Source organism: Dipodomys ordii, unplaced genomic scaffold (assembly GCF_000151885.1).
Source record: "Dipodomys ordii isolate 6190 unplaced genomic scaffold, Dord_2.0 Scaffold7, whole genome shotgun sequence".
In the NCBI taxonomy this organism is placed as follows: domain Eukaryota; kingdom Metazoa; phylum Chordata; class Mammalia; order Rodentia; family Heteromyidae; genus Dipodomys; species Dipodomys ordii.
In genome coordinates, this window is record NW_012267223.1 from 18,895,132 (window position 1) to 18,916,449 (window position 21,318).

Consider the following 21,318-nt stretch of genomic DNA (forward strand, 5'->3'; position numbering starts at 1 on the left):
TAGTAGGACAATCTGTGAAAGTCCACTAGATAAATATAAATACCACAGATATTTACAGCTTCCCACTCGATTGTTTTCTTGCTTCTTTCTTCAACATTGCGATGCTGGAGAATGAAAGGTGAGAAGAGTAAATTAGCAAGGGCCTCTGGTTCAGGGTAAATTCTAAGGATTTGACCCTATTTGTTTCTGGCTGGTATTTGCCACCATTGTGGCAAATTGAAGCAAGGCAAATTTTGGCAAACTGAAGTGTGTGACTCAGTTGCCATGGTTTGAAAGTGCCTTCACCAGCCTTTCAATTGTCTAGAGTGACTGACCCAAAGAAGCTGTGGTTGTGTCAAGAGTCATAGATGACCCCCCCAGCCCTCATCTGTTTTCCAGCTCTAACAGCAAAGCAATTCTCTGTCTTAAAAAATAATAGTATCACCTCTTCATCTTTAGCTATATATTTTTTTGGATTGAAAGTATTACTTAGGCAGTCTTCCTTCCATATAAGACAAAACCAAAATGGATGGCAGGCTTTGTGCTTTGCAGAAAGTGAAGCTCTGTGGTGGTATTTCATGTTCTGAGCTGTGATTTTCATTGCTATTCCTTGAACTGCTTGTCAGAGAGACATTCTCCCTGAAAAGTAACAGCTTTCTTTCTTTCTTTCTTTCTTTCTTTCTTTCTTTCTTTCTTTCTTTCTTTCTTTCTTTCTTTCTTTCTTTCTTCCTTCCTTCCTTCCTTCCTTCCTCTCTCTCTCTCTCTCTCTTTCTTTTCTTTCCTTCCTTCCTTCCTTTTTTTTCCTTTTTTTGGGTGTCAGTCCTAGGGCTTGAACTCTGGGCCTGGGAGCTGTCCCTGAGCTTCTTTTGCTCAAGGCTAGCACCCTACCACCTGAGCCACAGCTCCATTCTGGCATGTTTGTATTTATTTATTTATTTATTTGTTTGCAGTTTATTGGCATAAGAGTCTCATAGACTTCCCTGCCCTAGCTGGCTTCTAACTATGATCCTCAGATCTCAGCCTCTTGAGCAGCTAGGATTACAGGCATGAGCCACCAGCCCCTGGTTCTTTCTTCCTTCCTTCGTTCCTTCGTTCCTTCCTTTCTTTCTTTTGTTGCTATTTTGAGGGACGGTATCACTACAAAACCAAGGCTGGCCTGGAACTTGCTATCTCCTGCTTGAGTATTGGGATTACACGTGTGTACTGCCATACCTGGTTAATTCCAGGGTTTTATTGAGTACTTTTGGAGAAGGCTTAGGTTCAGGATGAAAGTTTGTCTGTGTGATTATAGTCACTGCAGGATTATCTCCAGATGTGCAACACCTGGAATGAAACACACATGAAATACACTCTGAAACGCGATGACATCCTTACACTTTTGGAGAAACAGTGGAGCATTTCTTAAATGTTTTACTCCAGTGGAGGTCACCTGACAACGATAATATATTGAGAGTGGGAGGAGGGATGAAGGAAGCAATATTTTTATTACTGAGGTAGGGGTCAGTTCTTGTCTGATGTCCTCCTACCTTTTTTTTTGAGACAACTAGTCATTTATGCTCACTGTTGGAAGCAAAGGCCAGAACCATGGAGAGTTTTTCCTTCTGTGCAGCTTAATAATACTAAAGGAATTCCAACAAGAGACAAGAAGATTTATAGGCTTTTGAGATGAGAGAAATAAAGAAATTCATGTAGCAAAACCCAGGACATTTAAAATACTGGCTGAAAGACTCCTGAGAACAAGTCTCATGGTGGGTGGGCAAGCGTTTTGCTCTGCATGAAATCTGATCCACTGCTAGCATAAACCTCATAAAAAGAATTCTGACTTTCTGTGGAAATTTCAGGTTTTCTGCTTAACCTGGCTTAATCTGAATTAAAAAAAATGATTCAGAGTAAGAATCTATATAATTCTGATACTTTCTACTATAGGAAAAAAAGACAAAGATTGATATTTGGTACCAATGCAGAAATCCTATTTGTACAATAATTTTGAAAGGCTCAAGAATTATAGCAATAATTTGAGTACATCATGCTCTACCACTTGAACAATACCTCTAGCCATGCTTTTTGCTGGAAATGAAGCTCATGGGCTTTTCTGCCCAAAGCTGGTGTGAAACTGAGATCCTCTAGGTCTTATCCTCCTGAGTAGCTAGGACTATAAGCATGAGCCATGAACACCCTGACTAATAATTCATTTCTTCCCTTTTCAGTCCTATTCTTCCTTTCTATCCTTAAAAAAAGAAAAAAGGAAGGAGCCCTCGCCCTGAGTTCCATACTGTTGTGTGCGTACTACACACACAGCGAAAGACATGCAATAACTTCAGGGCTGATTGATGCCAAATGGATGTATCCAGAGATTTCACAAGTGTGTTAAAGATTTTTGGGAATTTACTTCTCTAGGGTTAAGGGATTGTGTTTATTTCTCTTAGCTTTGAGGTTGAAATTAGTACAGCGTTACCTACCATTGATTTTCTGGCTTGGCTTAGAAGAAAGCTGGTCTTTTAAGGAAAGTCTTTGATATGTGTAATCCTCCTTTTAATTTCATACTAATGATTGTATTATTTATTCTTTCACTTGTGGTGGTATCTTAGTATCTTTCAAGATGTAATTTGATCTTTTTTTTCTTTCTTTTACACTGGGCTATTGTAGTATTAGCTGGTGACGATTTTTCCCTTTGGGCATCCCACAAAATAAATATTTATATAAGTAAGTCTACTATAGAATAATATTTTCATACTTTCCATGCTAAGTAGTAATGGATTTTTAAAAAAAAGATTAGATGAAGAAATCTGTTTCTTAAGATAATTTTCTACCAATGAGCATAGCCCTTGCTTGTTTAGAATAAATGTCCAGTAATAAAACGGTATTATGTTATTTTAATGTTCAGCCTTTAAGATTTTACACTGAAGTTTTAGATAATGTATTTTAAAGAGAATGTTTAGATTGCTTGAAAAAATGGGTCAATACATATTTCTTCCAGTACTGAACTCCTTAAACAGAATACTGTGCTCTATTGAGAATGAAAAGGAGGGGCTGGGCATCAATCCCAGTCACTTAAGAGGTAAAAGATGTCAAAGATATATAGATTATATAGATTACATAGATTGTATAGATTATATAGATGTATAGGTATATAGATGTATAGATTACTGCCAGCCAAGGCAAAAAGTCAGTGAGAACCTCCATCTTACCAAGACCTTGAATTCTAGTCTCAGTACTGGGAAAAAAAAAAGCGGCAAAAAGTCATTGGGTTTTTCAAAAGGTCATTGCCTTAAAAAGAATCACAACCAAATAGTGAAGTCTCATGTATTATATGTATGTCAAAGCTTTGGGGATAACGGCTAGGCCTGGTGATGTTGACCTTTAATCCTCTCCTAGCTATTTAGAACATAGAGATCTGAAGGCCTGAATTTCAAGGATGGCCTAAGATACAACATATCCAAAAACAGAAGGATGTAGCACAAACTAGTAAAATGACTGTCTAGTCAAGTGTAAGGCCCTGAGTTCAAACCCCAGTACTGTAAAAATAAATAAATAGATAGATAGATAAATAAGATAGATCTGTTTCAAAGCAAATATTATAAAATATGAATCATGGGGTCTAAGTTGTGAGAAAATGTAGGTATTCTTTCTTCAGGTATATTAAAAAATTTTGATAATAAAATGTTGCAAAAATATAATTGGTTTGTCTTTGCAATTTGGAAACCATGGGCTCATTCATTGTGGTTTCAGAAAACCAGAGACTTCCCCAATTTGGAAATGTAATTATATATATTTGTGGTTTTTTACAATGGTAGTTTTCTAGGAATAACCTTATTATTTTGGGATGAGACTGAACTAAGGATCTCATCCAGTTTGTTATTTCTGTCATAACTAACAGGAAATGGCTAACTTTTATACTTACTTCTGGGCCAGCAATTATTGAGGGCTGAAATTCAATTCAAACATTCTGCCCAGGAGATCTTGAAATTTTTATTTATTTTTTTTTAAAGGAAAGGCAATTTCTGACTTTTCTCATAAATCTGATCAAAGGAAAGCTAGTATGAGATTGGTAGTCCAGTAGGAAATGGAACTCAATTTTACATTTTTTAAAATCATTTTATGGTATTAAAAAAGACAGAGGTTAGAGCTAAAGCCCTTATTCTTTTTATTGAACTAGAATTGAACGTGGCAGAAAATCATTTTGGCCCTAGTGCAGTAAATGTTGTCACTGAAACATGTTCAAGAGGCATTAGGACTGGCTTTCCAGCATGTGAGACAGAAGTTCACAAAAGCAGAACTGATTTTTCTGTTCTTATCTTGAAATTATTAGATATCCAGGAGATGAAAGTAGTTTAGTTCTATGGAGTATGTGTTAGATAATGTTAATGTCTCCATTCTAGAAAAAGGAAATGGAGGAGGGGGGGTGTAATGGCTCTGTGGGGTGTTCACAGGAATAGTGTGTGTGTGTGTGTGTGTGTGTGTGTGTGTGTGTGTGTGTGTGTGTGTGTGTGTGGAGGAGATGGGAGAAGATTCCTGTTCTTCAACCAGTCCCAAGGCTGAAAAATCTAGGACCAGAGAAGGTTCCACTTATGCAATATTGTGACCTGACAATGAAAATAGCCACGAAGCAACTGAGAACTTACTTAACAGAACTATTTGAGAAATAATTTTTTTGGGGGGGGATCCAGTAGTGGGGCCTGAACTCTGGGCCTGGGCGCTGTCTCTCAGCTCTTCAGCTCAAGGCGAGCGCTCTACCACTTTAGCCACAGCGCCACTTCCGGCTTTTTTTCTTTTTGCTTATGTGGTGCTGGGCCATCGAACCCAGGGCCTCAGGCATGCAAGGCAAGCGCTCTACCACTGAGCCACAGCTCCACTTCAGGCTTTTTGCTGGTTAATTAGAAATAAAAGTCTCATAGACATTTCTGCCCAGTCTGGCTTTGAACCACAATCTTCAGATTTCAGTCTCCTGAGTAGCTAGGGTTACAGGCTGAGCCACCAGTGCCCACCCCCTACCCCCAGCCTGTTTGAAGATTTTATCAAGTAAGGACATTATGATGAAGCTATCAGCAGCTACTTTGTTTTGAGAAACTGGTAAGAGAGAAATTCGAAGCCCACTCGGAATTAAAAAGAACCAATCATTTTTTTTTTGAGTGTGCAGTGTGATTATGCTTCAGAATTTTGGGTAAATGAAGCAGGTTGGTAGGCATATGTTTGCTGATCCTAAAATGATTAAAATTCAGAATAAGTATGACTCTTGTGAAATGGAGTGCTCAGGCCTCAGCCAGCATTGAGCAGCGCCATATGGCAGAAGTAGATTAATTCTGTTCCTAGTCTCTCCTTCTTTGACTGCATACGTAGATGCCCTGTTTGAGACACTGGAGGGGCCTCAGAAGCATTTCATCACTGGCGAGATAGATGTATGACACGTTCATGAAGGCAGTATGCATAGCTAATAGTTGCTTAGAAGAAAAAGTCCCTCGTGAGGTTTTCTTTAGCTTCCCTCCCCATATCACTACTTTTTCTTTTATTTTAAATTCAAAAACAAGTAAATGTGTAGGAGAATAAATGTGTATTGAGGCTTTAGAAGGCAGAGTAAGTCAGAAAGATAGACCAAGGAGTCTTTTTTCCCCTTAGTTCTTAGTATGGCACTCTGTATAGGAGCTAGTAGTTCGGGCCACCTCAGACTTTTCCAAGTTAAATGACCCTACTGTATGTCTGCTTAGCAGGCCTCCTCCTTTCTCCCTTGACCACAGACCTTGCTAGCTAGGGGTCAGTTGCTAGCTGAAGCCATTCTGCTTTGTCCAGTGGTTGGTCTAGGATTTATAAAACATAGAAGGTGTGTGTGTGTGTGTGTGTGTGAGAGAGAGAGAGAGAGAGAGAGAGAGACACACACACACACACACACACACACACACAGAGTACTAGGGCTTAAAACCAGGGTCTGGGTTCTATGCTTTAGCTTTTTTCACTTTAAGGCTGGTACTCTAACATTTGAGCCACACATCCACTTCCTGCTTCCTGTTGATTAATGGACGTTAAGAGCCCGGGCTGACTTCCAACTATAATCCTCAGATCTCAGCCTCTTGAGTAGGTAGGATTATAGATGTGAGCTACCAGCACCTGACGCGGTAGTTTTAAGGACTGTAGAGTCCACTGGTCAGAAATTTCTGACAGGACAGTTTAAATGAGCAATAATGATATATTGAGTGGCAGGAGTCACTTTAAAACGCCGCTCTGCTCCACAGTGCTAGACCAGAACGATGGGGTGGGATTGGATTCCTCATGTCATTGCTGGGGCCTGCACCAACCCTGGACTCCTCTATCTTTGGACTTTGTTTTGTTTTGTTTGTACTGGTACTAGAACTTGAACTCTGGGTCTGGGCTCTGTCTCTTAGGTTTTTCACTCAAGACTGGAGCTCTACTACCTGAATCACAGCTCTATTTCTGGCTCTTTTGGCAAGTTCATTGGAGATAAGAGTCTCAAAGACTTTCCTGTCCTGGCTGGCTTTGAACCACAATCCTGAGATCTCAGCCTCCTGAGTAGCTAGGATTACAGGCGTGAGCCACTGGTGCCTAGACAGAAGGTTTGTGGGGAGAATAAACTTCTACTTGTCTCAGCTCCTGTCCGGTGTTCTGTGACGTGAAGCAGGAAGCAATCTAACAGCCCCAGGGGCCAGGACTGACTTTGTTACCTTCCACTCTCTCACAGCCAAAGTCTTCCACCTTTTCCCGACGTCAGAGGCAGAATCCTGGGAAGTCATTCTGTGTGGTTCTCCTCTCACTCCCCAAACCTCTAAGAAGGCCTACCGATCCTTCACTCCCCCAACCTGCCTGATTTCCGATCCCTCGATCTTTGGCTCCCTGTCAGTCTTCATAAAGTGACTCGAGACTCAGAATTCAACTTTTCTGCTTCTCTGCCTCATCTGCCTGTTACAGTTTGTTTTCCTCTTCATTCTATCTGAAGAGCAAATTTGTACATAATAGTAATCCAACAATCATGCTACTGGAGATTGATTGTGATCCTATGACAAGATATACTGAAGAGTTGGGCTCTGGACGATTATGACTATAATCCTAGCTACTCAGGAGGCTGAGATATGAGGATCGCTGTTCAAAGCCAGCCTGGGCAAGAAAGTGTGAGACTCTTATCTCCAATTAACCTGCAAAAATCCGATGTACATCTGTGGCTGAAGTGATAGAGTGCCAGTCTTGAGTTGAAAAAGCTAAGGGAGAGAGTCCTGGAACTATGTTCAAGCCCCAGTACTAGCACAGACACACACACACACACACACACACACACACACACACATACAGATTAGGAATTTTACCAACATTCCAATAGTTCATCAAAATTCTTTGAGTGATTTCCAGAAGAGGTTCTCTCTCTAGATTCTGCTTTTTTCTGTTTATTCTGATTTTGTTGCAATATGAGTGAGTGAAATGATATTCCATTTTTAATTAGGATTCTCTTGTTATTTTTCAATTAATCAGTGTCAGTAGCCTTTGCATTTGTATTAAATCATTTTCTTCATGAAAGCTTTTAATGAGGAAGCAAATTGATTGTATTTATGTATTGGATTCTTGCCACTGCAGTGTGTAGTCAGACATGTCTTTTGAAGTATATTTTTTGCTGGTCATCTTGTGGTTAGTCTTTGAAGCTAGGCTTTGGGAAGGAAAAGTAAAAAAAAAAAATAAGGAAGAAATTCTTTGTTTAGATGAAGATTTTTTTCCCCCTTTACTACTAGGGCTTGAACTCAGGATCTCGCTTGGCTTTTTCACTTGGCTGGTGCTCTACTACATGAGCCACACCTCTACCTCCAGGTTTTGCTAGTTAGTTGGAGATCAGAGTCTCATGGATTTGTCTATCCAGGCTGGCTTTGAATTGTGATCCTCCGATCTCATCCTCCTGAGCAGCTAGGATTAGAGGCATGAGCTACCATCACCAGGCTGTTTGAATGAAAAATCTAAGTTAACAAAGCATTCTTATTTTTATCTTTCTCTTCTTCCTTTAATAAAAAAAAACCCCATTGCTTTCTTTCCTCTCTTGCCTTTGTGTGAGGATGCTGGATGAAAATGAAGGCAGCCAACGCTCACCTTGTTCGGAATAAATACACACTCCACAGTGTTGTTGGGGTGCCTGTCTACCTGCCCCTCCTCTTTGCATGGTTCCCTCCCTTCCCTGCAATAGACTCTACTGTCTACTCTGAGCTCAGAGAGCTAGCGCTCAACAAGAGCTCGCTCTTGTTGTTTCTGATTTAGCAAATGCTTGTTGATCGCCCGCTCAATATCTCTTTCCTTTGAGAGTTCAGATTACCTGCGCCGTATACAGGTGTGTACAGGCAGGCGCAGGTGTGCACAGTGTTCTGCAGGAGATATGGATGCAGGAGGCTAGCGGAGCCTCAAAGCTCTGTCTTGGAGTGACAGGGATAAGGAGGTAGGACAGGCAAGGGGTGCTGGCCCAGGAAATACAGGAAGTGACAATGAGCCTGAGAGATGGGGTGAGCTGCTTAGGGGAATTTCAACAAGAGATCTTGAGGTTGTGTTGGCCTGTTAGATCACTGAACTCATGGTCATGTTAATGACCTAATCAGCTGATGTTTATTTTGCCAGCTGCTGGCTCTATTCGCAGGTTTTTCCATGCATTACCTTTGCAAATTCTCTGGAGAATCAGAGGAAGCAGGTAGGGTGAAAATTTCTATACGTTTGTTGGTTGGTACTGGGGTTTGAACTCAGGGCCTCAGGTTCTTGCTCAGCTTTTTCACTCAAGGCTGGTGCTCTACCACTTGAACCACACCTCTACTTCTGGCTTTTTACTAGTTATTTGGAGATAATTAGATTTGTCTGCCTGGGCTGGCTCTGAATTTCAGTTTCCAGGTAGGAGTTACTACACTTGGCTTCCTATTTCTGTTTTTGTTTTTGTGCCAGTCTTGAACTCAGGGCCTGGGCACTGTCCCTGAGCTTTGTCTTCAAAGCTAGTGCTTTACCACTTGAGCCACAGCTCCACTTTTGGGTTTTTGATGGTTAGGTGGAGATAAGAGTCATATACTTTCCAGCCTTGAGCTGGCTTTGAACTGCAATCCTCAGATCTCAGCCTCCTGAGTAGCCAGGATTACAAGTGTGAGCCATTGGCGCTGAATCATATTTCTGTTTTAAAGATGAAGATGGAGTTGGGGCTGCAGCCTAGAGCTGTCTGTAGAGCCAGAGCCTTTGCTCTTCTCATCAGCACTGAGAAGATGGGGGCAGGGGCAGCAAGAAGCGCTTAGGACCTGGTGCTGCTCATCTGTGTCAGCATTTTGAAGGCTTCAGTGGCCTCTGTGTCTGCAAAAAGTGATGTTTCCATGAAAACAGTACATACAAGACTAGTTTGAGACTGAGGGACCAAGGGCAGTTCTATTCTCTTGAGAGAGGAGTATTATGATCTCCTAAGAAAGGATGAGAACTCTTGCTTCTGCTGGTCTTTATCGTTATTGGCCATTGTGGTGTGTGTGTGTGTGTGTGTGTGTGTGTGTGTGTGTGTGTGTGTGTGTGTGCGTGCGCGCGCATGCGTGCAAGTTCTGGGGCTTGAACTCAGGGTCTCACATTCTAGCTTAGCTTTTATTTTTTTCCTCAAGGCTAGCACCCTATCACTTGAACCATACCTCCTCTTCTGACTTTTTTCTGGTTAGAGATCAGAGTCTCCTGGACTTTTCTGCCCAGGTTGGCTTCCAATGGCAGTCCTTAGATCTCAGCCTCCTGAGTAGTTAGCATTACAGACATGAGCTCCCAGCTTAAGAATTTTTCATAGGTACAGACACTGTAGGCAAGTCTCTTACAACTAGTTTCTTCCCTGGTCAGTCTGAGCTCCATGGCCTGTCCCTCCCATTTTTTCTCTTACTCTCTTGTCCTTTTCCTAGCCTAGAAAATCCCTAATCTTGGATCAATTGAATGGCTCAACTTCTCTCCACATCTGGGCGGCTAACCAGGGCTTAAGGAAAAATGGTCCAATTGAATTGCTACCACAGTAAATCTTAGTCTTCAACTTTAGCTGAACCCAGGATGATGGCTGGCCATTCGTGAATGTGTTTCATGTCAACAACCTTTTCAATTCCCCTTTTCAATCGACCCCCCTCTAGCCCTTATCAGTCTGTCCTGTCATAGCACCTCTCACTGTTGGCACAGCATCAAAGAGAAAACAGAGGCTTTGGACTGGAACCTGCTCCTAGCCTCTTCAGCCCCTTCCCAGATAGATCTGTTTCCGCCTGCAGTGCCGCACCTCTTCCCGGCCCCTCGCCTGGCCTCTCCCTCTGCATCCCTCGCCCTGGCTTCTTTGTCACCCTCCCCTGCCCTGCCAGCCCTTCTTCTATCTGATCCCAAATCCTCCCTCACCAAGGAGGAAGGCAGGTTCTGGAATGATCCAGACCTGGGTTCTTCTGCCTTCAGTTTTTAACCACCGTGTGAGTTCTGAGCCAACCTCATCGTTTCTAGACCATTTCTGTCAAGCAGTGCACAGTTTAGGTTTTCTGGACTTCCCCTTTCCTCACAAAGTGAAGGATTTATTGATCTCATGGTGAATGTGCTGTTCACATTGAAGGTTTAGAGAATGCATCCAGATGTTCATCTTGAGAAAAATCCACCCTCCCAAATGAGCCGGGATAATGAATCCAGCTTGAAAGTTTGCGTGTAAACATCTGCTCTTGGGTCAATGATACGACCCTTGTTCAGAACAAGGGAAACCTTAAAGACATGATCACTGAAGAGGGTTGGTCCAAGTAGCTGTAAGGGTTTCCATAGAAACAGAATCACTTTCAAGTGATGCTCAGGCTTTCAAATTTCCTCCCATTCTGCTCAAGATACACCTTGGTGGCTGCACAGGGTGGGGAAACCAGAATAACGTCCACTGCCTCATTTTCTTCATCTGCCAGTGGAAGTGCTGATCATTGGTGTCCTCAGCTGGGATGCCCTGAGTATATGGGACACAGCCACTGTCACATGAGCATCCGATCAGGCATCTCCACCAGGTCTTGACAGAATGACAGGGCCAGGAGCCAAAGACAGAAATTGAAACAAAGCAGTCAGCTGGAACCTCTGTGTACGAGGGAAGCCTTGTTTATTAGTTTGTTTTTTTCCTAGTACACAAGTTTGGAAACAAAAGGCTATCTCGGGCTTTGCTCTTTGGCACTGAACTTGCTGCCTGTCTCACAATCTACCATCAAGTCTTTATCTTGCACCTTCTCACTGGCTCTCAAGTAGCTTCGGCTGAAGCTGACCACAACCATGGACAAATCAAAGACTTAAAGACAATCAATCCATGGAACAACAAATAGAGCTTCCAATGATTCTCCTTTCAAATGTGACCTGACATTTTGATCTTTAATTTTGTCACAGAATACCCAGTGAGTATTTTTTCTTTTTGGATTAGGTCATTGTGTTATATTTTGTTGCCCATTAAAAGCAGAAAGAAAAAAAAAGAGCTGGGTACTGTGGTTCATGCTTGTAATTCTAACTACCCAGGAGGCTGAGATTCCAGGATTGCTGTTCAAAGCCAATCCTGGCAGGAATGTCCATGAGACACTTATCTCCAGTTAACCTCAAAAAGCCAGAGATGGAGCTGTGGCTTAAGGTGGTAAAACACTAGCCTTGAGGGGAGAGAGAGAGAGAGAAAACAGCAAGGATGGGAATCTTGTAGACACATCAGTGAAGATTTATTCATGGGAACTCAGTCCTTATGCTAGAAAGCAAAAAGGAGACGTTTTTCTTTTTGGCAATGCTAGGGTTTGAACTCAGGCCCTCATGTTTACTAGGCTGGCACTCTATCACTTGAGCCATGCCTCTAGCCCTAAGTTCTTCTTAAAATTAAAAAAAAAATCATCTGGAAATGGAGTTTAAACACTTGAGGAAGAGCCATGATTTATTTTGTCAATATCAGGGAAGGTTGTTTGTATGTTATTTAATAAATGATTGTTGCTATGGTATTTTGTGAATAGAACATTGTGTAGCTGGGAAAGGGTTTCTAAACTTTAGGGGTATTGACTCAAAACCAGGGAAATATCACATCTAAAAGAACCCCGGACCCTCTTAGGACAGGTCCTTAGCCATTACATGTAGATTAGCTGTTCTTATCATGCTATCTTGTTAACTCTCCATATGGCAAGTATCTTGTCTTTTGGGCTAGATGGTAAGCCCCTTGTAGGTAGGCACTGGGTTTTATAGTTTGGGTCTGATTGATGGAACTGGGCCTAGAGGGAGGGCACCACCTCCCTACTAAGGATTATCTTTTTGCTGTCTGTTTCTGGGTCTGGAATCTGGACCCCTGGGGTCCTGAGCCTTTGATGCCTCCCCTAGATACTTCCACCAGGTGGCGCTCATTCCCCATGTCTGTTGTGGGTGTCGGCGGCCACATTGCCCTTTGCTACTTGCCCATTCCTTCTACGATGGTTAATGACGGGACACTGGTGGTAGAACCAGAATTCCAAATCAAGGCGAGTCTTTCCAAGTGTGAAAAGATCCCTAGGAGCTAGGAATATCTACAGAGCAGAGGCTTGGCGTTGCTTGGCAAAGCCTTTTACTTGAGCACGGATCCATCTTTACCATGCGACCTGTTGGCCAAGGTCAATTACAAGGTGTTTTGTTGGTCTTATCAACTGGAATCTTATGATTCCGCGTCTGCTAGTGGAATCAGTAGCCCTGTGGTGTGAGTCTTTGCTGTGTTGTTTGGAGATGGCCATGGAAAGAGAAAGGTGGACAGGAGGGAGGTGGAGCAGCTACACCTTGTGCATTCAGAAGGCCTGGCTAGGGGCTGGGCGTGTGGCTTACTGGTAGAGTGCTTGCTTTGCATGCATGGAGCCCCAGGTTCGATTCCTGAGTACCACATAAGCAGAAGAAAGCTGGAAGTGGTGCTTCGGCTCAAGTGGAAGAGCGCGCGCTATCCTTGGGCACAGAGAGGCCCAGGGACACTGCCCAGACCCTGAGTTCAAGGCCCAGGACTGGCAAAAAACAAAAACAAAATGCATGACTGTTTTTGACATAAAGATGAAATTCAGCTTTGCATATCCTTTAAAAAAATCAGTTTCTTGTAAAAACCCTGTATTGCATATCCTTAAATCATCTAGTTTCTTTGTTCAACAGATGGTTTACCAAGGTGGGATATGTGTGATCATGTTTATATATTCCATAAGATGCAAATAAACTAATGATTTTAATACTTCAGTTGCAAACGTTGTACCCAGATGTTACAAATTTATAACATCACTGAGGCTGGTCTTTCTGAATTGCTAGTCTCTGGGTTTTTTGTTTTTTTTTTTTCATTCATTCTTTTTAGGTTTTTTTTTTTTTTTGAGGGCGGACTCACACTCATTTGGCTGGCACTCTACCGCTTAAGCCATGCCTTCAGTCCAACTTTTGTGCTGGAGTCTTTTCTGTCCAGGCTGATTTTGAACCACAGTCCTCTGTATCTCAAACCTCTGGAACAGATAGGATTCCTGCCTCCCAGCTTGGATTGCTAGTTTTATAATACCATGATAGCTGTAGTTCTCTAACCCAGTAGGTCCTATTGGTTTTTGACGGGACAGACAGACAGACACTGAGGAAGTCCGTGGGCTTTTCTACAAGGGAACAGAAAGCATATGTTCTTCTTATGAGTTCCCTGAAGCCCCGCTGTGGACCCACCCCTCAGGACACACAGGCTGTCTGACAAGGCAGCGGTGTCTTCCCTGAAGTCCTAGGTTTGTTGCTATGGTACAGCCAATCGAAAGCAGCTAATGTGGAATCGAAGAATGGGGCTTCTGGAATCTCATTTCAGTTCTGCCACTTCAGAGTCCTGTGATCGTGGTCAAATGGTTTGAGCTTCTGGAATCTCAGTTTCTGCATCTCTAAAATGGGGATAGCCAGGTGCTATTTACAGGTGCCTGTAATCCTAGCTGCTTAGGAGGCTGAGGTCTGAGGATTATGGCTTGAAAGTCCTGGCCAGAAAGTCCATGCTCCTCATCTCCAGTGAATCACCAAAAAGCCCAAGACGACACTATAGCTCCAGTGTTAGTGCCCCAACCTTGAGCAGAAAAGGAACAGTACTCTGGCCCTGAGTTTAAGCCCCAGTACCAACACACACACACACACACACACACACACACACACACACGAGAGAGAGAGAGAGAGAGAGAGAGAGAGAGAGAGGGGGGGGGGGGGGGGGGGGGGGGGGGGAGGTGGAGGGAGGGGGGGTGGAGGGAGAGAGAGAGGGGGGAGAAAGAAAGAGAGGGAGAGAGACAGAGAGAGATAGGGGGGGAGGGAGAGAAGAGAAAGTCTTTCTTTCTTTCTTTCTTGTCAGCCATGGGACTTGAACTCAGAACTTGGGTGCTGCCCCTGAGCCCTTTTGCTCATGGCTAGCTCTGGTTTTCTAATGGTTAATTGGAGATAAGAATTTCATGGACTTTCCTGCCTGAGCTGGCTTTGAACTGTAATCTTCAGATCTCAGGCCTCAGTAGCTAGGATTACAGGCGTGAGCCACCAGCGCCCCACTTTAGTTTCTTATTAATATAACTGCATCTCATCTTATGACACCTCATTGTCTTTCTTTCTTTTTTTGGGGGGTCCAGTCGTTGGGCCTGAACTCTGGGCCTGGGCACTGTCCCTCAGCTCTTCAGCTCAAGGCTAGCACTCTACCACCTGAGCCACAGCGCCACTTCCGGCTTTTTCCTTTTTGCTTACGTGGTGCTGAGGAATCGAACCCAGGGCCTCAGGCATGCAAGGCAAGCGCTCTACCACTGTACCTTCCCAGCTCTCTCATTTTCCTTATTTGGAAACTAGGCTTAATAATAGAGGTTGAATGCCGAGGATGTGGATTAATATAGGTGAGGTACTTGGAAAGGGATCCAACTCTACTTAGAAAGTGGGATTTGGGAAGATCTCAGTTCAAGGCCAATTCTGGGGAATAATTAGTGAGACCCTAGCTCAGCCAACAAACTATGCATGATAGTTCACAGCTGTAATCTGAGCTATGTGGGTAGAAAGATCATGGTCTGGGATCAGCCCTGAACAAAAATAGGAGATCCTATATGAAGAATAAAACCAAAAAGGGCTGTGGGTGGGTGGGGTGTGAGACTCTGATCTCCAATAAACTACTAGAAAACCAGAAGTGGTGCTGTGGCTCAAGTGGTAGCATGCTAGCCATGAGCTCTGTGTGTGTGTGTGTGTGTTTTATTTGTTGATGCTGGTGCTGGGACTTGAACTCAGGGCCTGGGCAATATTCCTTAGCTGTTCTGCTCAAGGCTGGTGTTCTGCCACTTGAGCCACAGCTACACTCAGGGCTTTTTGGTGGTTAATTGGAGAGAAGAATCTCACAGCTTTTCCTGCCCCAGCTGCCCTCAGATCTCAGCCCCCTGAGGAGCGAAAAGCTACTCGTTCCTAGTGAGTGACGAGGCCTCTCTTTAGGTCTGGATCCTAAACTGTTGAGCAGCCTGGAGTCAACTTCACACCTTTTCTGTACCTTTGAGGAGTAAGAGGCGTCAGAGGATGTGGGAGAGGTTGGTTGTCATAACAACTGGGAGTCCCACTGGCGTTTGCTTCCCAGGACCAGCAGGTGGTGCCTCGGTGAAGAATTGTCCCACTCAAAGGTCCTGTGGTCACCGGGACCTTCCCTCATAAAGTCACAATTACCTAGACGTGCTGGGCATCAGCGTCACACGTAAGGCTTTAAGAATTGCTCACATCTCAGGGGCAGACGAGGCTTGGGCCAGATATTGACTAATTAGCCAACTTTCTGTACTTGGCACTAGAACCACTGTATGTAAACTGAACTTAAGAATCACAAGTCGGACTTACCTCCATTTTTTTTCTTTTGTATTTCAGATACTGTTGGGATTTTCAGCCCCAAGGTGAGTACTGTCGGGCCAGGGGTAGTTGTAGACTAAAAATGAGCAGATGCTCTGCCTGTCCCTTCTAACTTGTGTCACAGAGTGGCCCTCCCCTCCCCTCCCCTCCCCTCCTCTCCTTTTCTATCCTCTCCTCTCCCCTCCTCTCCTCTCCCCTCCTCTCCCCTCCCCTCCCCTCCTCTCCTTTTCTCTCCTCTCCTCTCCCTCTCTCCCTTCCTTCCTTCCTTCTTCTTTTTTTCTCTTTTCTTTATTGGCAGTACTTGGGCTTAAATTCAAGACTGCATTTGTCAGGTAGTTGCTCTCTCATTTAAGTAATGCCCCCATCCCTTTTTTGCTTTAGTTATTTCTCTACTAGCTGGCCTCGGACCATGATTCTCCTAGGTATGGTCCTGTAGCTGGACCTACAAATGTGTGGTACTATGCCTGGCTTATTGGTTGAGATAGAGTCTTGTTAACTTTTCCCCTTGGCTAGCCTTTGGCGGTAATCATCCCTCTTTCCATCTCCTCCCTCCCTCCCTCTCCAAGTAGCTGGGATTATGGCCATGTGCCACCATGCCCGGCGTGACAGTAGCCATTTCTGAGGCAAGTTAGTGGAATGTTCAATTAACCTTCACCCTGCTGGGAACCCCTTGTGCTGCCTTGTAGCAATAAGAAGCTCTATGTCTCTGCCTCCTGACTAGATGGTTGCTAGACTGTTTTGTTTTCTTGAGGGGCTTTGTTAGATACCAGTAGGATCCGGTAGCATCCAAATAGGATGGTGACAGAGTCCATATTAAAAATCTTGGGTGGGATCCAACTCAGTGAATCCTTCATTGGCTCCAGAAGTAAGTTCCAATACGTTGTCTCCTCCATCACCCGCGGCCTTCCACAGCCTGCCTGGCAGCAGGGAAATGTCAGAAGCGAAGGCGGCTGGGAAGTCCCGCGAGAACCCTGTTACCTCATTCTGCTCTGAGCCTCAGCGCAGCCGTGGTGCTGCTAATTGCTTCCCAGCCATTGTTTCCCTGCTTTTTGCCTGATGAACCCAGCATCTGGCGTGATTCTAAAGAAGTACAACAGACAGCTGTGTGTAAAATTAAAAAAAAAAAAAAAGGACAGAATTTAAAACACATTTTTTTAAAGGTTCAAAATCGGGATTTAAAAAAAAATAATCAAACCACTTGAAGGGATGTTGAAGGTGCTGTGCCTCCGTTCCTCTTAGTTCTCTGAGAATGTCAGAAGCATCCTCCTGAATATTAATCACCCATGGCTGTTGCAGAGGGAATGTTTAACAATCTTCTCAGAGAATCCCAGGCTTGCAGATCAAACCTGCAAGTAGCTTTAGGAACTGTTTGACTCCTAACTAAAAAAAGCACTGTAAACTTTTCCAAAGTTTGTTTATTTCCTTCCTTCCCTCCTTCCTTCCTCCCTTCCTTCCCTCCTCCTTCCATCCTTCCCTCTTTTCCTCACTCCCTCCCTCTCTCTTTCTGTCTTTTTTCTTCTTTTTCAGTTGAACTGAGGATCTGGGTGCTGTCCCTGAGCTCTTTTGCTCAAGGCTAGCTATCTACCACTTTGAGCCACAGCTCTACTTCCAGTTTTGGGGTAGTTTGTTGTAGATAAGAATCTCATAGGACCTTTCTGCCTAGGCTGGCTTTGAACCACAATCTACAAATCTCAGCCTCCGGAGTAGCTAGGATTACAGGTGTGAGCAACCAGCGCCTGTCGTTTTTATGCTGGTACTGCGGCTTGAACTCAAGACCTTGTTCTTTTTTTTGCCGGTCATGGGGCCTGAACTCTGGGTCTGGGTGCTGTCCCTCAGCTCTTCAGCTCAAGGCTAGCGCTCTACCACTGGAGCAACAGCACCACTTCCGGCTTTTTCTGTTTATGTGGTGCTGAGGAATCGAACCCAGGGCCTTATGCTTGCAAGGCATGCACTCTACCGCTGAGCTACCTTCCCAGCCCCAAGACCTTGTTCTTTAGCGTGGTCTTTTCACCCAAGGCTAGCATTTGAGCCGCAGCTCCACGTCTGGAGTTTTGGTAGTTAATTGGAGATAAGGGTCTCATGGACTTTCCTACCTGGGCTAGTTTCAGACATGATCCTCAGATTGCAGCCTCCTAAGTAACTAGGATTACAGGCATGAGCCACCAGTGATAGCTCTCAAAAAACTTTTAAGAAAATAAACTAGATACAGGGTGCTGATGGCTGACACCTGTACAATGCTGTTAGTATCTACCTCACAGTCATTACAAGTTGGAATGACTTCTGGTAGCATGGTGGAGTCTTGCTTATGTGGAATGAAGCACTCATAAAGCGGTAGTGAGTATTGTCTTACAAAGTTTACGGAGCTGGCCAAGTGCAGCGTCTATAGAAGTTACAACATGTTTAGTTCGCATTTCTTCCCATAAATCTCATCCAATCCAGCTGAACTGGGTGTGGGCTGTGCAGCCCATTTGCATTTCTGAGAGGCTTGCCCGTGTAGGGTACATGCACAGAAGTTTTCACAGTAGACTCTTGAGGGGTGAGATTTCTGAGCTTGTTGCTCTGAAGCCTGTTGAATGGAATCAAGACTTGCTGAGCTTCCCATCTCTCACGACCACATACTTGGAGTATGGAGTTAGCACAACTGCAAGAAGCAAAGATTAAAACAGCCAAGAAAGACCATCTTCATCCTCCCTCGAGAGGAAGGGGCGGAGGGCGGTTCCCTTTGAAGTTGAAGAGACGTGTTTTTGACTTAATGGACTGTACAGTGATTTTTCACTAAGTGTTATTTATGAAACTACTCTTTGCATTCATGCCAGAAGGTTTTTAACACAGTCGTAAGTAGGACTTATACAAAGAAACAGAGTCCAAATTTATGACGTGTTTGCAAATGGAAGAAAAAGTCTGAATTTACACGATTTGTAATTTATTGTGAAGTATCTTGCTTTCACTATGCCTGGAATGCTAATATTTTATAAACACAAGCATTGGTTATGGACTTAGAATATCCTAACCTATACTTACTCTTTAAAAAAGGAGGTTTCCAGCTTGTTTGGGGGAATTAATGGGAGAATGGGCGTGGGATGACTACTCTTGCCTTTGGCTTTGGCCTGGTCTTTAGAGCATCAACCATCTTGACAGCTGTTTTGTGCCTTGCCTTCTTCCGAGTATTTCTCCCTTTTCCTCATTTGCTCTATTTTGTACAAATGAATCTGTAGAAAATAGATGCACACGCAAACTGATTTTGTAGTAAATTACTGACTTGGATACCTTTTCAATTATTTTCCTTCCTATATATTTATCGCTCAAGTTAAGAGTGAACTAATGTGATGTGTATTGGTGGCTCATGCCTGTAATCCTAGCTACCCAGGAGGCTGGGATCTAAGGATTGTGGTTCAAAGCCAGTCTGTGAGGAGCACGTCTGTGAGACTCTTATCGCCAACGAATGCACAAAAACACCCGGAAGTGGAGCCATGGTTCAAGTGGTAGAGCTGTTGCCTTGAGCAAAACAGCTCAGGGTCAGTGCCCAGACCCTGAGTTCAAGGTCCAGGACAAGGATGCACATACACAAAAAAGTGAAATAATGCATTTTTCAACTAGTATACTGTTTCAAAATTACTGTCAAATTAATTTTTTTCCAAAAAGAATCCCCCTTTTTACCTTTTCTAAAGTTGACATTTCTAAGCTTTTTATGTCTTTTCTAAATGTCCCTTTCTGGAGTAGATATTAAGGCACAAGAGAAAAAAATAACCCAGCTTCAATGCAGGTAGATCATGGAGTCGGTGGCTACGTTCTGTATTCCCTGCAAAATGTGCCGTGAATAAGAGTCAGGCCAGGCTCTGTCATTGGTTCATGCCTATAATCCCAACTACTCAGGAGGCTGAGAGGGGAGGATCGAGGTTTGAAGCTAGCCTAGGCAGGCAAATCTGAGAGACTCTTATCTCCCCCTAACCAGCAGAAAGCTGGAAGTGGAGGTATGGCTCAAGTGGTAGAGCATCCGCTTTGAATGAAAAAGCTGAGTGAGAATGCAAGACCCTGAGTTCAAGCCCCATTACTGTATTGGCATATGTGTGTGTGCCCGCATGCACGCACACACACACGTGTACACACACAGATATTCATTGTGGCATGTGTGAAATTCAAAGACTCCAAACAGCCTTAGTGTCCAGCAGTAGGGGACTTGTTCAATAAATGATTCCTTTTCATGGAATTGAAAGGATTTGGTATAAATATGTGCATATATGAACACACACACATACACACACACACACACACACCATGTGTGTCATAGGACAATTATTAGGTAAAAGACCAAGCAGCATTCAGCTTGTTTTAGTGTCTGCTTTTCATGGATGTGTGTGTACAGGCATGTGCATGTGCATGCATGCATATGTGTGTGCATGTATAGAATGCTTGTGAACGCATACACACAACTCTATTAGCAACGGTAGTAGAGAACTTACAGGCAACGAGAGTATCTTCGTTTACATTGTTTGCTATGATTTGATTTTTTACCATGTACATGTATTATTTTTTAATTAACAAAACAAGGTAAAGGAATCAATAAATCAGTATGTGCTACCAGAGAGCACTCACCAAGATAAATGATTGGGAAGAAAATTCAGGGTACAGATAGAACAAATGTTCCCATTTGTTTAAAAAGACATAAAGGGGACCTGGGAAGGTGGCTCAGAGGTAGAGGTAGAGCGCTTGCCTTGCATGCATGAAGCCCTGGGTTTGATTCCTCAGCACCACATAAGCAGAAAAGCCAGAAGGGGCGCTGTGGCTCAAGTGGTAGTACTAGCATTGAGCTGAAGAGCTGAGGGACAGTGCCCAGGCCCAGAGTTCAGGCTCCATAACCGACAAAAAGCCGGTAATCAATGAAGAGGATGCGGTGGGAGGATCATATGTTTGAGACCAGCCTGGGGGAAAAAGAAAAAGAAAAAAGACATAATGATTGATATATATATATATATATATATATATATATATATATTACACACAGAAAAGCTTATAGTTATAGACAATTATACTAATATCTATGATTTGTTTAACAGTAGGAGGTTTGGACTCTGGGCCTCTTACTTGGTAGGCAAGCACTCTACCACTTGAGCCACACCTCCTTTGCCTTTATAGCCATATTTAACTAGAAAATGTAGGTAGATAAAAGATGAGAGAGACAAATGTAAAGCTTTGAAACTGTTTTTCCCAAATGCTGTTGTCCCTGGGTCAACACAGAAAATCAAGTGAATAGCTTCTGAACATAGAAATGTAGGCATGCCAATTAATGCCCATCAGAAATTCTGCCTCTTTGTGTGTGTGTGTGTGTGTGTGTGAAAGAGAGAGAGAGAGAGAGAGAGAGAGAGAGAGCATGTGAGTATGTGGGCGTGCTGGTAAGAAGTCTTGAACTTAGGGCCTGTGTACTATCTCTTAGCTTTTTCCCTCAAGGCTGGCACTCTGCCTCTTGAACCACAGCTCTGCTTCTGACTTTTTGCTGGTTAATTACAGATAAGCCTCACAGACATTCCTGTCCAGGCTGGCTTTGAACCAAGATCCTCAGGT

The 21,318-nt window shown here is 43.5% G+C and overlaps 1 protein-coding gene across 2 annotated transcripts in view; it reads left to right on the forward strand.

Moving 5' to 3' along the window:
• Positions 1 to 21,318, forward strand: part of Skap1 (src kinase associated phosphoprotein 1) — a 269,213-nt gene that overhangs the window by 17,096 nt on the left and 230,799 nt on the right. For both annotated transcript variants that reach the window (XM_013008862.1, XM_013008863.1), the window contains exon 3: positions 15,778 to 15,803. In XM_013008862.1, coding sequence (XP_012864316.1) covers positions 15,778 to 15,803 — 26 coding nt within the window. The remainder of the gene's footprint in view (positions 1 to 15,777; positions 15,804 to 21,318) is intronic.